The sequence below is a fragment of the Halictus rubicundus genome, chromosome 5 (assembly GCF_050948215.1).
Source record: "Halictus rubicundus isolate RS-2024b chromosome 5, iyHalRubi1_principal, whole genome shotgun sequence".
In the NCBI taxonomy this organism is placed as follows: Eukaryota; Metazoa; Arthropoda; class Insecta; order Hymenoptera; family Halictidae; genus Halictus; species Halictus rubicundus.
Window position 1 is genome coordinate 5,242,537 of NC_135153.1, and position 14,895 is coordinate 5,257,431.

Consider the following 14,895-nt stretch of genomic DNA (forward strand, 5'->3'; position numbering starts at 1 on the left):
CGCAGGTACATAATAATAAAATACAAAAAACCATAATATTTTCGAACTCGATTTGCTCGAAAACGGAGTGTCAAATGAAAAAAATTTATTCCATATTTTCGATTTATTTTCTCATGTAAAATCACCCCCTTCACGGTTGTACGCAATACTGGGACACCCTGTAGGCATATGGTATAAAATAGTTTATGAAACTTGAAAGTCGTTTTTCAAGAAAAGGATTCATTTGCGATCTATGGTTCTTTTAAAACTTTGGTCCTCGTTACGATAGTACTACTTTACGATGCAATGAAAAAAATGTTGACCTTGAAAATCAAGATCGAGGACATTTTTACGTAGAAAAAGATGTGTAGAATCCCGCTACGACCGGCTTTACACTTATTTTTATACACTCTGTACATTCATGTATTTTTAGAAATAATATTTGATCGTTACGAATAAGAGGAAACATAAGTTAAAATGAATAAAATATTTCATATAAAATTCTCACTATTTTGAGAATCCTTTTAAAAGTTTTTATAACAATAAAGAAAATATTTTATTTTTCAAAGTGCATGTATAATTTCAAATAAAATAGACTATCTACTATTTGAAATAGTATTTTACAAAATTACGCGAACACTTATGTGCAATAATTGTTAAACTGCCATAGATATTTATCTTTTCTTGTATCAGGATCTATAGGCAAGGTTTATTATACAAAATTTTGTTTGTTCGTTACTTTAACACTAGAACTACCAAGCAGTTAATGCAACTGGCACACATTGCCTTGTAATAACAACAAAATTGCACTTGTTTTGATTTCGTACCAGTTTTGTTTAAGTATCTACTTTTATAGAAAAGTTTATTAAAAAATTTTCTCATGAAAACTTATTTATAATTTCATTATTTCTAAAAGAAAAACTTAGAAGCAAGTCATTTCGACTCACCGGTAGTTCTAGTGTTAATAATTTCATAAGTCGGGTCGAATATTGTGTAGAAACAGGTAATAAGGATCATTATGTACCATGCATTTATCTCAATTAAGGATTGATTCTTTTCAAAATAGAAGAATTTGTTTGTATTTCGGTTAAGCTTTATTCCTGGTTTTTATAATTCAGCTCTATCAGGTTGGTAATACTTAATATGGTAATATCTCATTATCTTCAAAGATGAAAATTCATGTTTTCCGAGTTTACAAACAAGAATAAATCGTCCGGCAAAAATGTTTTGTTATAAATAGAATTATTATTTGACTACAAATATTGCTATATTAACCAACAAGTAGTGTTTTTTCATCGGTGAACTCATATTGTGGGACTTCCAGATTTAAAGGAGCCGGTCCTTTCCTAATCCTTCCACTAGCATCATAATGCGAACCATGACAAGGGCAATAGTAACCACCGAAATCACCAGAATTTGCAATTGGGATACATCCTAAGTGTGTGCACACACCAAGAACAACCAACCATTCTGGTTTTTTCACACGTTCTGCGTCAGCTTGCGGATCTCGAAGGGATGCGACATCGACGCTGGCCTCTTTTGAAATTTCGTTTGCTGATCTATTGATGCATGTCAAACATTATGTTTATTTCATTGGGAAGATAATATATAAAAATTTAAATATAAACACTTGCCTGTGTCGCACAAACAGAGGCTTGCCGCGCCATTTGAAAACAACACTTTTTCCTTCAGGAATGGTAGAAAGATCAATTTCAATTTTTGCCATAGCCAATACATCGGCTGAAGCGCTCATAGAGCCTACCAAGCCATGTACTATTCCCTTCGCTGTGTAGACAGAGCAAACTCCAGTAGCTATGTAACAAATAAATATGTTTTAAATTAAAAAATACATATTACAAAGAATTCAAGCTTATTTATGTACCTGCAGTCACAATATATGCAGCCGTTTTTCTAGCAGGTGCACTATCTCTGGATTTTTCTGTTGGATCTTGTACAGCACGATACGCTGAAAAGTCTGGCCACTGAATATCTGAATGGGCCCATCGCTTCTGCAATGTTTGTGTAGTTCCTAGAACCATAGAATTATATATAAGCAATGTCTTTCATAACAATCAAGATATGCTCGTCAGCCAAATAGTTATAATAACGTCTTCCATGATAAGTCAATAATAACAGATAGAAAGACTGGTATATAACTTCTTTCATTACACAGTGGTTCGACTGGTAACAGGATTCTTTAAATCATCATACACTGTGTACACGAGACGATTATATAATCGAAATATAAAAATTCATAGTTTGCTCAAACCAACATGGTAACCGATGAAATTGTATTTTAAGAAAATTCTTCGAACCTGTGATTCCTGAGCTTACACGAAGAGGTCTGCTGAAAAGGCTTTCATAAATACTTTCATTAACGATTAGGTTGACGGCAGGCTTAACGACAACTTTAGGTTTCAATGTAATACCACTACCAGCTACGGGTCGGAGTCCATTCGAAACAACGGTTGTCGCCGATTTTAGAATCGGCGTTAAAGTTGTCGATTTTGCTACCACGTTCATTTTGACTATCTACGCAAGTAAGAACGAGCGAAGTGAACGTCTGGAACACTGACCAGACTTCCGAACTTCCGAAGACTACATGGACTACAGTGTCAGATGGCTCTGCTGTACAACGATCATGTAGCTATAGATGGCAGATGTTGCACAGCTATGCGCAATAATGCCTACTATAACTACATATCATAGCTATAATAGCGCATTCTAACATATATTTCTATCTTCGTATAATAAAAGATTTTAAATCTATCATATTATTAAACGAATAATCTTTTGCGAGCACATAATACTGTGATTTTTGCTGAAATTTATTTATTAAGTAATAATCATATAATACATTAATGTGTACTAATAAAATTGAATCCTATATCGTTTACATCAATAGAATTATCACGTGATAATCAAAGTACCGGAAGTTAAAGTGAGAGAACTTTCTTATATAGAGATGTTCAATGGTATACGTATATGTATAATGTATTTTAATCGTCTGTATAGGTGTAGTAGAAAGTTTCCTTGCATCAATAGTTAGGCAATAAAAACTTGCAAATTACAATTATTGAACTCTTTTCCTTTTCTTAAGTTATATTCAGTCTTATCGATAAGCACGTCTTTTTATAGATAAGATGTATGCAAGAACTGTACCTAGTAAAAATAGATGCCACAGTTCTCGTGCTTTCGTACTAACTGCAGGTATCTGCATTACCGACTCAAAAATCAATTACAAAAAATATCTCTTTTTCAGATAATAAGCACTTGGAAAACTAATTACTCATGTAGAGACAAAAATTCAAAATCGATTGTACAAAATGTTGGTTGTTAATTTCACGTACTCGTAACATTAATTATAATTTATTTTTTATTTTTATTTGAATCAGAAATGCTAGAAGGTTTTTGGAGACTCATCAGTAAGGTTTATGGGGGTTTTTCTTGTATATATTTTACCTTATCCTATCTAAATCTAAGAAATACAAAGAATAATGGAAGTGGAAGGGGAAAGACTATTTCTATTTGAAATAACTATTTCGCTAAATATGTTCTACCTCTGGTTTGTACCCATTTTTGATGCTAAAAACAAGCGATGGTCCGGTTAACTATGCTTCTGATCGAACGAAAGGTACAAGAATTTTGTATTATTGAGACATGGAACTACTTACATTTATGTTGAGAATTTTTACGCGATCTCCTCGTCCTTCATTCGCACAAACTTTAAACTTAAGCAATTGATATACGTATGTATCATATAATAATATAAATCACATAGTGCATAACACCGATCATACCTACTCGATTGTTACCAATTGCAACCACAACTGATCTGTTGAACGACGGAAAACGACTGCAGTACATGGTCGCTAACTGTCTGCTTCGCGATATAAAATATGTAGAGGTCGGCTCAACTCCTTTTTGTCCTCCGCAAAAGTTTCGCAACAAAATGTGTTTACAGCAGCTGTGTACCCTTGCGCTTTCCAATAGAAAATTCTACACTCACTGAGAACTTTGTAGAAAAATTTCGTTCTACCAGACGGTTGTGAGGTGAAATATTAAAACACTGTTCCGTCCCTTCGCGAGAGGTCAGTTAACGTATCCGTTTTTTTTTTCATCGGACTAGTTAACGTTGCGGTCTAACATTTTCACTGTGGTATGTCCATCCAGCAGAAAGAAAAGGGAAGTACAAAGTAGCAACTGCTCTACAACACAAGTTTCAATATGAATATGTCATCGAGATCATCGGAACATCCAGGTGTATAATCGCTCACCCTTTTTTCTTTTTGTTTCGAACGATACTCGCCTAGCTAGTTTCCTTAATCGCTTGTCGTCTTCGCCATCGTAGACTACAAATGGGCAGTTAGCCTGAATCGCTATCCTTTAAAGCTACTTGGTCTTTGGCCTCCAGAAGATAATCGTGAAGAGCGTCTTTCGGATAAATTACGGGCACCGGTGATTTTTATATTGATGAATGTTTTCCTCGTATTTCCTTCGGCTTGTATGCTCCTGTTGAAATCCAACGGTTTCATGATGTACCTGGAAAATACCGGTTACTTCATACCATGCGTGATATCGATGATGAAATTCGTCACTATGTACAAAAATAAAACAAGTGAGTATTCAAATGTCGTTACTTTTCTAATGAAAAATGGTTTCGAATATATTTTTTATTTCTATTAGTTTATAATACAAACGGAATTACAGATTTTTTAAAAGTACTGTTTAACAGATATCGTAAAAGAGAAGAGTGATTTTTGACAAAATGATACGGTAGTTTATTTTAATGCAGTGGCGGATTTTTTTTGGGGAGGGGGGGGGCTGCATGGGCTATAGCCCAGGGCGGCAAGTTTTTGGAAAAATACCAAAGGCACAAGTCACGACTATAAAAACAAATACATATAAATGTTAACCAATTTAAAAACTAGAATAACATGTTTAAATGGCGTTGTATGAAATTACAAGAAATCACTTAAGGCCTACGGAAGGGGAATGCAGAATGCAAGTACCTAACTTCCCCCACAACTGAAAAATAGGTTAAACAAAATTGGAAAGGGTTAAACAAGACTAGTATTAATGGTTTTTGTACTTTGTGCTATTGATAAACCTATGGTGAGAAAACGTAAATGGGAGCAAGCGCGGGCGGAGGGCTGAGGTGTAGAGGTAGAGCCCCTAGGCGGTAGTAGTATAAATCCGCCACTGTTTTAATGTAGTAGTTTACATTAATGCGTTAATCCGTGACGGATTTTGGATTTTTTATTTCACAATTATTCGGCTGGTAAAGATATCTGTAAGGACACTTATTAAACATACTTATTTATTCAGATTTATTAATTAAAAACAATCATGAAACGTTTCGATCAATGCAGTCATATTATTTTTAAAAGGCAATGCTAATTAGTCACTTTTAGTGCTCGGTTGTTCTAGAATCCTGATTATACGCAGTAAACGGGTTGTTTTAATAGAATGTATTTATTGTTTACTTCCTTTAAGATCTCGTACCGCTTTTAAACATGATGGCAAACGATTGGGAACATTCGAAAACGGACATAGAAAGAGACACGATGATACGGTGTGCCAGTGTATCACGAGTATTCATGAAGTTTTGTTTCGCAATGTTTGGCCCGATATTTTTTACTATTACTATCCTGCCGAAATTAGGCATTTCGTATCGAATGGCGACCAACGAATCGGCAGTGTTTCCGTTGCCGACGTATTATATAGTAGACGTTTCCCACAGTCCATACTTCGAGATAGTATATGCTTTACAATTAATTATCGTGTTGGCGACGTCATTCTGTTATCTTGGAGTCGATGCATTCTTTGGCACTATAGTTTTACACATTACCGCTCAGCTGGAAATTCTGCAAACTCGTCTAACGAGCATCGATTCATCAGACCAGTTTGATCATTCGTTAGTGGACGTCGTGATGGATCACATTCGACTTGCCAGGTATATTTCGCGTACTGCTTCACTGTACTTTTTATTTTAATACAGAGAATGTTCGAAATGTAAGTCAGATGTGAGATTCTTTTGATCCTTTTTGTTCGCTGATTTAAAAAAATTTTTTTACCATTGATTATCTATCCGTAATCATTAACACGTTAACTGTTGAGTTTTTCATATGTGGACAATACAATTACAATGAATTCTCTATATATGTCGCCGAGGTACGGCTGATAAATATCGCGGAATTATCCCCACTACCGCGGGGTATATCGGTGCGAGACCAGGAGACCACTACTAATCTAAAATGCCAATAGTTGGTAAAAGTCCCATAAAAAATAAGGAAAAACAAAGAAGTTTTGTTATTGGATTAATAGTGGTCTTCTCGGGGACACTCCTCGGCGACCGAGGCCATTCGACCTTCGCTGTCCTTTTCTACGTTTGGCACTGTATCAAAGAATATGTCTCCTGGACATCAGGACCCGTATTGCTGACAATAAAAAGGAATTCACTGTACTTATACAAATGTGAATATTGGTTTGTATCGTTATACAGTGTGAGTACAGGGTGACATACAGGATGATTGTTGTTTTTAAAGATACCTCAAATGTCTTAAGGACAAAATTGAATGGTTCAATGGGGTTCACACGATGCCATAAAAATATTTGTTCTTACGTTATTTTTTGTTTTAGAGATCTTAAGGTCACCTCCAATTTTTTTAAACGGGACCACCCCCTTTTAAACATCTACGATGATAGTTCCTTTCATTAGCAATTCAGTGACTATAATTACTCAGGGTCATTCAAGGTCACAGACAGAGGAAACGTATAAGATCTAAAATATGAGAGCAGAGTAACTAACCCACACCGCCCTTTTTAACCAGTAAACCGCGTTCGACGTGTATACACGTCAAGCCAAAGCTCTGTTGCGGTACGGTTGACGTGTATACTTGTCGTGTAAAATAAAAAATATCCATTTGATATAAAAATTGGAAATTTTAATAAGACGTAATAAAAATGTCATTTGGTGGTATATTTCCTTTATATTACCAATAAAACTGCTATATATTTCTTTTTTTTTTTTAGTTTGATTATTCTCTTTGGTATATTGAATACTACAATGTATTACTTTTTACAAGCTAAGTTAATTATTTTTTTCCCTTGCTTCGAAAAATACGATACTGAAATCAACTAAATTTCTTAAAATTATTCTCTTCTTGATGAATTCTATTATTTTTTGACAATTTTTAAGTTTTTGATAGATTTTTTAATAACCTTTTCAACAATGAATTCCAATGAATTGTTAATGTTTTATCGAATAACAATGTAATCTTTTCTCATTTTGCTTTACTTTTTTTGTAAAATTTACAATAGGAGCATTTGCCTTGCGTTCCACGTGTATACTAGTCATTGCTTGATTTTAGTACCGCATCGATTTTTTAAAGTAAATTCCGCAGTTAACTGGTTAAATACCCACGATGAAAGTTCCTTTGATTAGGAATTCAGTGACTATAATAACTCAAGGTCATTCAGGGTCACATGCAGATGAAACGCATAAGACTTAACGGGCTCTGAAGGAAGGTCGAACCCTGACAAGTATATCCGAGATGATATTCGTACATGCTGTGATAATGGGCTGATGCATATCTTCAATTGTTGTTGGAGCGGTCATCTATACGCTATCTTTTAGCCAAAATAATATTTTAATTTTCTACGTTTCTTCTGTGTGTGTCCTTGAATGACCTTGAGTAATTATAGTCACTGAATTCCTAATTAAAGGGACTCTCCACGTAGGTGTTTAAAGAGTGTGGAGGGGGGTGTTTAAAAAATGAAGGTGACAATGAGATTTCTTTAAAAAAAAATAACAAAAACAAATATTTGTATGGCATCGTGTGAACCTCACCTTCTCTTTAAGACATTTGACATATCTTTAAAACCAACGAAGGTATTTGAGGTGCAAACGTTAGATGATTCACCCTGTATAAGTGATCTGTGGTTTTTACAACAAGCAAAATAATCCAAAGCACAATCGTTATGGCTATACTGCGCATCTTTACGCGAAATAAGAATTTTCTACATTTATTACAAGTAACAGAAGTTAACTAGAAAATTTCTTCTCTCAATAATTTTAATAAGTTGAACATAATAAAACAGTATTTGTATATTCTCGTTACGATGTTACTGTTTTATATTTCACTTAGTCAGTTTTGTTATAAATGTATAAAATCCGCAGTCTAGTTATGACACATCTTTACTTTTCAGTTTTTTTTTTTGCGTTAAATAAATTCTTCCAATTTTTTATAGTTAGTGGTTTGACCAGTCAACGTGTCAATGATTCCTAGTATATTACGTTCATTGCAATGAAGTACAGGCAAGATTGAATCACAATTGATACTTGCACAATTTATCACTTTTTAGGAGAATAGTGATCGTTATTTTGGGATTTTTATAGCGCGGTCGACGTGATGGAAAATACATACATGTTGTTATTGCTCGTACTGTTACTCTACTTCTGTGCATTTAACTGTGTCTACATATTCGAAATAGTATTCGTAAGTAAATTATGATCATCCGTTGTAATATTAGATGACTGCAAAAGTTTGTGCCTGATTTGAAAATAAAGTAGAAGCGGTTCCATTAAGATGACAGTTTTATTAATCAATTATATGTATAGTCCACCATCTTCTACAATTGTCTCCCTACGTTTTACAAGTTGGTGGATTCTTTTTTCAAAATTGCATGGTTTTCCTTCAGAGAGTGTCTTGAAGACTCTGAAAACGGGCACAAACTTATGGAACCATTCAATAGAACGGGAATATGAGAGGAATGTGATATGTGAATGATTTTCTAGGCGTTGACTGGTAAAGGCAAATCTGATTCTGCGGGAATATATTTTTACGTAGGTGCTTACACAAATACGCTTGCCCAAATGGCACTTTACTGTCTAGCAGGACAACTTTTGACAACTCAAGTAAATAGAAACCTAAATTCGTAATATTCGAATGATTCTTGTCACTAGCAGTTCAAGCCGTTTTTCGGCTCCGTTGCCAAGAATGAAGCACAATGTTTCTCCATTATTGATAGTGATCACTAGACAGCGAACCTTTATGCAAAACAAAAATTGTTTGCATCGTTTTCAAGAAACAGGAGCCAAACAGAAATTTTTATTCATCCCTCAATAATTTTAGTAAGCTGAAACTAAACATTGATATTCTCCAATTCTTTTAATCTAGCTATTACTTTTGATCACGCCTACTCATTTTTGTTATAAATGCATAAAATCCACAGTCTAGTGATCACGTTGAAATTATTATTAAACGGTTGATAAATACGATTAGAAACCGTTAAATAACAATAGCGCACACTACACATAATTCAACGAGAGATATAGTTTATAAACAGTATTTAGCCAGTTCGTTATTCATGATTATTGCATATAAAGTCTGAAGGTATATACAATGCTGTTTATGAATGCAACTGGACGGACTTGGAATCAAACAAAGCGAGAAATTTAATTTTGATTATGGTGAGAGCTAAAAAGCCGTTTTGCTTGACCGCTGGCAAATTGTTTCCTATCAATATGCTGACATTATGCAACGTAAGATACCTTCCTTCTACTGTGCGTGCCTCACAAGAAGTGTCTATCCCCACCGCTGACGCTTCCGTAGTCCCAATGTTTAGGCTTTAACTCGAGCATCTAAACTATATCGCTTGTTTTTTTATGATAGAAGAAAATTTCGGAGGAAAACATTAGTTGGTTCAGAGGGGCAAATATTATGATAGTCAAAAAAGTTTGTTCAAAGTTATATTTTTTGAGATTTCAAGCTAAAAGTATTTTTATTGTCGCTATATGATAGCCAAGATCAAGACGAATCCAAAGACCTGTAATATTATGACCTTCGCGTGACATTGAGTACGAGAAATTCATAAAAATAGGACACTTGATGTAAATAGTGAAATAACGATGACATGACACTAGGCGACACTAGTGGTATCTCCGTAACTGTCGTATTGTCAGGTCTGCCGAGCGACAGTTCTAGTTTCTAGTAGAGGTGTTACATTCCTTGTAGTGTGCCGAACGTAGAGAAGGATACTGATTGAAAAAGGAAGAGGGACCGAGGTTCGACGCTTCGACTCCCTGCTTCTCAATCTTTTCCGGTCGCCGTCCTCTTTCACGTCTGAAACTTTAATCGCTTATTACACGAGTAATTGTAATCGAGATTGAAAACGAGATGGATACGATGGTGAAATTTTTATAAAAAAAAAACCAGATGAAAAATTAGAAAAGTTGCAATGTTTTGCTTCGTTTGCATTAATGTGGGTCTCACCCCTTGCTGGCTTGCCTGTCGAGCGTGTTTACAGCTTGACTAGTTCCAAGAGGGACACCCCAGTGGTGGAGATAAAATTTTGACAGTTACGGTAGAGACCTTTGCAACAGTTACGGAAATAATACTGTAGTTCGCTAGAACCGAAAATGCGTGTGAAACCAGGCGTGCCCATTCCACTGTGATCATTCGACCCCGCAATCCTTTCACGGGGCTTCTTATGAGGCACGCAGAGTATCTTTACGTATCTTTTAAAACCTTTAACAACTATTTCTGATTTAACATTTTTTTCAGATATTGAAAATATCATTCAGCTATATATCTTTTTTATTGACAAAAGTAGTATAGTAACAAAACTCACCGATATCGTCAGAGTTTGATTAGTATAAAAGATTATATGCACGTAGCAATTGGTACTTTGAAGTGAAATTATTAATTGTATTGGATATGTAAATATATTTGATGTTTTAGCTTTGTTCGCACTAATTAGAACGAAAAACTTCTCTTTTATTGCTGATTTATATTTTAACTACCATCGAAAGTATGCTTCTTATTAATAGGATTGAACCTCTAAAATTTTATCTTATTCATAATCATTATTATACTATAATATTTTCTAGATTTTATTTAAACAATTTTTTTTTATTCAATAATTTTTTCCATTTATTCCATCATTAATTAATTATGTTCATTAAAATCTTAGAAGCAAGAATTATCAAAATGGCTACTACATACTTCACAAGTATGTATGGATGTGTAATGATAATTTTCACTCTTTTCGTATTCGAAGAAAGTTTTCAGTAAGCCTTGAAAACATTTCTACTTATTAAAAATTTTTTAAATTGAGTAATTCGGAAAAAATTTTCGTATAATATAATATATCACTGTATTTTTTGTATAGATTATAACAAAGTTTAGAAACACCCTATATCAATTCTGTTTTCGTAAACGTGATCCTTATAAGTATATTGAATTACTGATTTACTGATAAGAATGTAATTGAACGAACTGGAAATCACATGAAAAAACAATTTAATTTTCTTTGTAATAAAAGCTACAAATATATGGATTACTTATAGTAGATATAGTTATAATAGTATTAACAAGGTATTCCTCGAAGAAAACATCCGTGCACGTGTCGATGATTGAGGACCATAAATTTACGGATCAGTGATTGTACAGTGATAAAAATCATCAATGTAGTCAGGTTTGTATTATTACCATGATTATTATACAAAGTCGATACAATAACAAATTATCGCAAGTCACAAATACATTGCAGTTTGTTATATCAATTTTCTTTCTTGTTGCTAAATTTAATTTTTAAACTACAGTGTAAATATGTATGATATATTATCTTCCTCATTGTACTAACTTTCAAAAACAGAATATTTTCAAAATTCTATGTTTTTCAATGCTTTAGTACATAATATCTACACTTCATTCATTTTAAAAATCATTGACTTATTGTTTAGATGTGCTAAAAATATTAATGTATTTTAAAAATTTGTTTAAATTACGACTGGTGTCCTCTGGACTTTTCAAATATAGCTATAATTATAGCTTAAGTACATATACATTTCGTCTTTTTGTGGTGGTGGTATTACAAATTACTAAAGCATAATAAAATTATATATGTCTAATAACCAATCAGACTTGCATTCTTCCCAATTGACTTCTTCCATCCGTGAAGGGTACTTACTTTATTTCGGCACATTCCTTCTAAAACGATCTATAGTCTTAATTTGTTTTCAAATTTCGTACCAAAATTCACTATCGATATTACGATTGACTGCGATCTTTTATACATGTAGAACTATGTTCACTGTGATATTAGTTAAAGGCGCATGCGCACTGGAAATTACTGTCGGAAAGAAACGAGAGTTTCCTCTCTGTAGAAGCTACTGCGACAAGGCCTGGTCTTTCGTTTTCTTCTGGAAGAATCAGGCGTTTATTTAAGTGTCATTTTCTGTCAGAATATTTAATTGTTCGAAGAACTGTAGAAAAATGTTCGGATCAGGAAATGCTCCGATCGTAGTTTTAAGTAAGTTAAAACAATGATCACGTCGAATTTCGTTTGTTTAGATACTCGATTCGAAAATCTATTTTTCTAACGATGTCGTGTGCTTTGATTATTGCAGGTCAGAATACGAGGCGCGATACCGGCCGGAAAGTCCAAAGGGAAAATATTCAAGCTGGCAAGGTGAGTACAATCAATGATCCGTAGATTTACCATTTATGGTATTCGATCGTCGGCACGCCCACGTGTTTTTTCGTCGAAGAATCTCTCGTTAATACTATTTATAACTATATCTGCTAAAATTATTCATTTCCGGCACAATTTACATACCGGAAATACTAAATATTTGATCATAAGTAATTATTTTAGTTACTGCAATTCTTTACTGTTATATTAGAAACTTTCGTAAAAGTACATTAAAATATATATTTTACTTTTGAGATAGAGAAACAGATTCATTGTAGTTATATTATTTGTTAAAGGCAATCGCAGATATCATCAGAACATGTCTAGGACCACAAGCTATGTTGAAAATGTTGATGGATCCGATGGGAGGCATAGTCATGACCAACGATGGAAATGCTGTACTTCGTGAAATAACGGTACAACATCCTGCTGGGAAATCAATGATAGAAATTGCAAGAACTCAGGATGAAGAAGTTGGAGATGGTACAACGTCGGTTATTGTATTGGCAGGAGAAATTTTGGCTGTTGCAGAACCTTTCCTCGAGCAAAATATGCATCCAACAATTATAATCAGAGCATTCCGTCAAGCTTTGGAGGATATGGTGAACATTCTTACTGATGAAGTCAGCATACCCTTGGACTGCAGCGATAAAAGCAAAATGGTCCAAGTGATACATTCTTGTATAGGAACTAAGCTCCTTGGTCGCTGGCCTGAATTGGCATGTCAAATTGCAATAGATGCAGTTTTCACTGTTATGCTTGAGGAAGGTGGCAGAAAGGAAATTGATATAAAACGCTATGCAAAGATAGAGAAGATTCCTGGTGGTACTATCGAAGACAGTACTGTTCTCAAGGGAGTAATGGTCAATAAAGATGTTACACATCCAAAAATGAAACGATGCATTAAAGATCCAAGAATAGTTTTGTTAGATTGCCCTCTGGAGTACAAAAAGGGGGAATCACAAACTAATATAGAAATATTGAAAGATACAGATTTTACCAGAATTTTAGAACTAGAAGAAGAACATGTTAAGAAGATTTGCGAAGACGTAATAGCAGTGAAGCCTGATGTGGTTTTCACAGAGAAAGGAGTTTCAGATTTAGCTCAACACTATCTTGTAAAAGCTGGAATCTCTGCTATTCGTAGATTGAGAAAAAGCGACATGAACAGAATTGCAAGAGCCTGTGGTGCAACTGTAGTTAATCGTACAGAAGAATTAAGGGAAGAGGATGTTGGCACTAATGCTGGTTTGTTTGAAGTCAAAAAGGTTGGAGATGAATACTTCTGTTATGTTACGGAATGTAAAAATCCCAAGGCATGTACTATACTCTTGAGAGGTGCCAGTAAAGATATTTTAAATGAAACAGAGAGAAATCTACAAGATGCTCTTCATGTTGTAAGAAATCTTCTCTTAGAACCAAAATTAGTACCAGGTACATAACAACTTGTTTCAAATATTTATAATACACAATCATATTATAATTATATATTATCTTTTTTTATTAAAGGTGGAGGGGCTGTGGAAATGGCAGTATCAAAACTTTTGGCAGAAAAGGCAGCTAGGCTGGCTGGTGTGGAACAGTGGCCTTACAAAGCTGTGACACAGGCATTAGAAATTATTCCGAGAACTCTTGCACAGAATTGTGGAGCCAATACCATTAGAACATTGACTGCACTGCGTGCAAAACATGCTACTGAGGGAATGACATGGGGTATCGACGGAGAAACTGGTCAACTGGTAGATATGAAAGAGCGTGGTATTTGGGAGCCGCTATCTGTTAAACTGCAAACATACAAGACGGCCATTGAGACAGCTATTTTGTTGCTAAGAATTGATGATATAGTGTCAGGAAGCAAGAAAAAGAAAGATAACGAACCGGCAACACCTGCACAAGTTTCAGAAGAAGCTATGAAGGATTGAAGACGTTAAATTTTCTATTGTGCTCGAAATGCTTTTATTTGTGTTAACATTTAATAATTCATGTCCACGATAATTTTAATGAAATTCAATTCATATTCACAGAAACCATTACTTGCTTGTCTGTATGCATTTTCGTACAATAAAAGTACCTTGATAAGCTATTGAAAAGAATGATGCACGTACTGTATTTATCAATACACATACTGTTTTTTAAGGGGCTGCTTTCTTTTTTATTGTAACAAGCTAACTTACGTAAGACATCTATGATTATTGCATAGCAATCAATTTGTCAAATACTGCTTTGATAGCATTTTTGTACGAAACTTAAACGAAGATAAAAATATATTTCACAATACCAGTATCGAATATTTTTATGTGTATTTCCAAAATATATTTTATGAGTAGTTCCCCTGCATGTTTAACATGTCGTGAAGTGATACAATGTTGCTTATGTATATATATGTACTAAATATACATATCTAGAATAATTTGCATTTGTCACGTTTGTACAATG

General features: G+C 34.2%; 3 protein-coding genes across 5 annotated transcripts; 2 read left to right on the forward strand and 1 right to left on the reverse strand.

Moving 5' to 3' along the window:
- Positions 1 to 1,050: 1,050 nt before the first annotated feature.
- On the reverse strand, positions 1,051 to 2,609 carry Rfesp (Rieske iron-sulfur protein). Of its 3 annotated transcripts, none has more exons than XM_076787647.1 (4): positions 2,409 to 2,609; positions 1,862 to 2,008; positions 1,614 to 1,791; positions 1,051 to 1,538 (listed from the first exon to the last, which is right to left on the reverse strand). In XM_076787647.1, exons 1-4 carry the CDS (start codon positions 2,500 to 2,502, stop codon positions 1,250 to 1,252), a joined length of 708 nt encoding a protein of 235 aa, XP_076643762.1. In that variant the 5' UTR covers positions 2,503 to 2,609; the 3' UTR covers positions 1,051 to 1,249. The 3 variants fall into 3 exon arrangements, with proteins under 3 accessions (XP_076643762.1, XP_076643763.1, XP_076643761.1); XM_076787648.1 differs by having other exon boundaries at positions 2,415 to 2,608; XM_076787646.1 differs by having other exon boundaries at positions 2,295 to 2,608.
- A 1,491-nt stretch (positions 2,610 to 4,100) lies between these two features.
- LOC143353993 (odorant receptor 30a-like) lies at positions 4,101 to 10,738 on the forward strand. Its single transcript, XM_076787644.1, has 7 exons — positions 4,101 to 4,240; positions 4,331 to 4,597; positions 5,476 to 5,935; positions 8,381 to 8,480; positions 8,780 to 8,899; positions 9,371 to 9,526; positions 10,548 to 10,738. The coding sequence occupies exons 1-7, from the start codon at positions 4,207 to 4,209 to the stop codon at positions 10,599 to 10,601; spliced, it is 1,191 nt and encodes a 396-aa protein (XP_076643759.1). The 5' UTR covers positions 4,101 to 4,206; the 3' UTR covers positions 10,602 to 10,738.
- A 1,390-nt stretch (positions 10,739 to 12,128) lies between these two features.
- On the forward strand, positions 12,129 to 14,742 carry Cct3 (chaperonin containing TCP1 subunit 3). The gene is made up of 4 exons (XM_076787583.1): positions 12,129 to 12,297; positions 12,395 to 12,456; positions 12,756 to 13,893; positions 13,969 to 14,742. The coding sequence occupies exons 1-4, from the start codon at positions 12,261 to 12,263 to the stop codon at positions 14,379 to 14,381; spliced, it is 1,650 nt and encodes a 549-aa protein (XP_076643698.1). The 5' UTR covers positions 12,129 to 12,260; the 3' UTR covers positions 14,382 to 14,742.
- The last annotated feature ends 153 nt before the right edge of the window (positions 14,743 to 14,895 follow it).

Excerpts from the sequence above, each read along its gene's own strand:
- Rfesp (XM_076787646.1), bottom strand. The coding sequence starts at position 2,502 with ATGAACGTGGTAGCAAAATCGACAACTTTAACGCCGATTCTAAAATCG. Across the intron at positions 1,792-1,861 it reads TGCATATATTGTGACTGCAG|CTACTGGAGTTTGCTCTGTC; the intron begins GTACATAAATAA and ends TTTGTTACATAG. Across the intron at positions 1,539-1,613 it reads CCTCTGTTTGTGCGACACAG|ATCAGCAAACGAAATTTCAA; the intron begins GCAAGTGTTTAT and ends ATGCATCAATAG.
- LOC143353993 (XM_076787644.1), top strand. The coding sequence starts at position 4,207 with ATGAATATGTCATCGAGATCATCGGAACATCCAG. Across the intron at positions 8,481-8,779 it reads ACATATTCGAAATAGTATTC|GCGTTGACTGGTAAAGGCAA; the intron begins GTAAGTAAATTA and ends ATGATTTTCTAG. Across the intron at positions 8,900-9,370 it reads GACAACTTTTGACAACTCAA|TCTGAAGGTATATACAATGC; the intron begins GTAAATAGAAAC and ends TTGCATATAAAG.
- Cct3 (XM_076787583.1), top strand. The coding sequence starts at position 12,261 with ATGTTCGGATCAGGAAATGCTCCGATCGTAGTTTTAA. Across the intron at positions 12,457-12,755 it reads AAAATATTCAAGCTGGCAAG|GCAATCGCAGATATCATCAG; the intron begins GTGAGTACAATC and ends TATTTGTTAAAG. Across the intron at positions 13,894-13,968 it reads AGAACCAAAATTAGTACCAG|GTGGAGGGGCTGTGGAAATG; the intron begins GTACATAACAAC and ends TTTTTATTAAAG.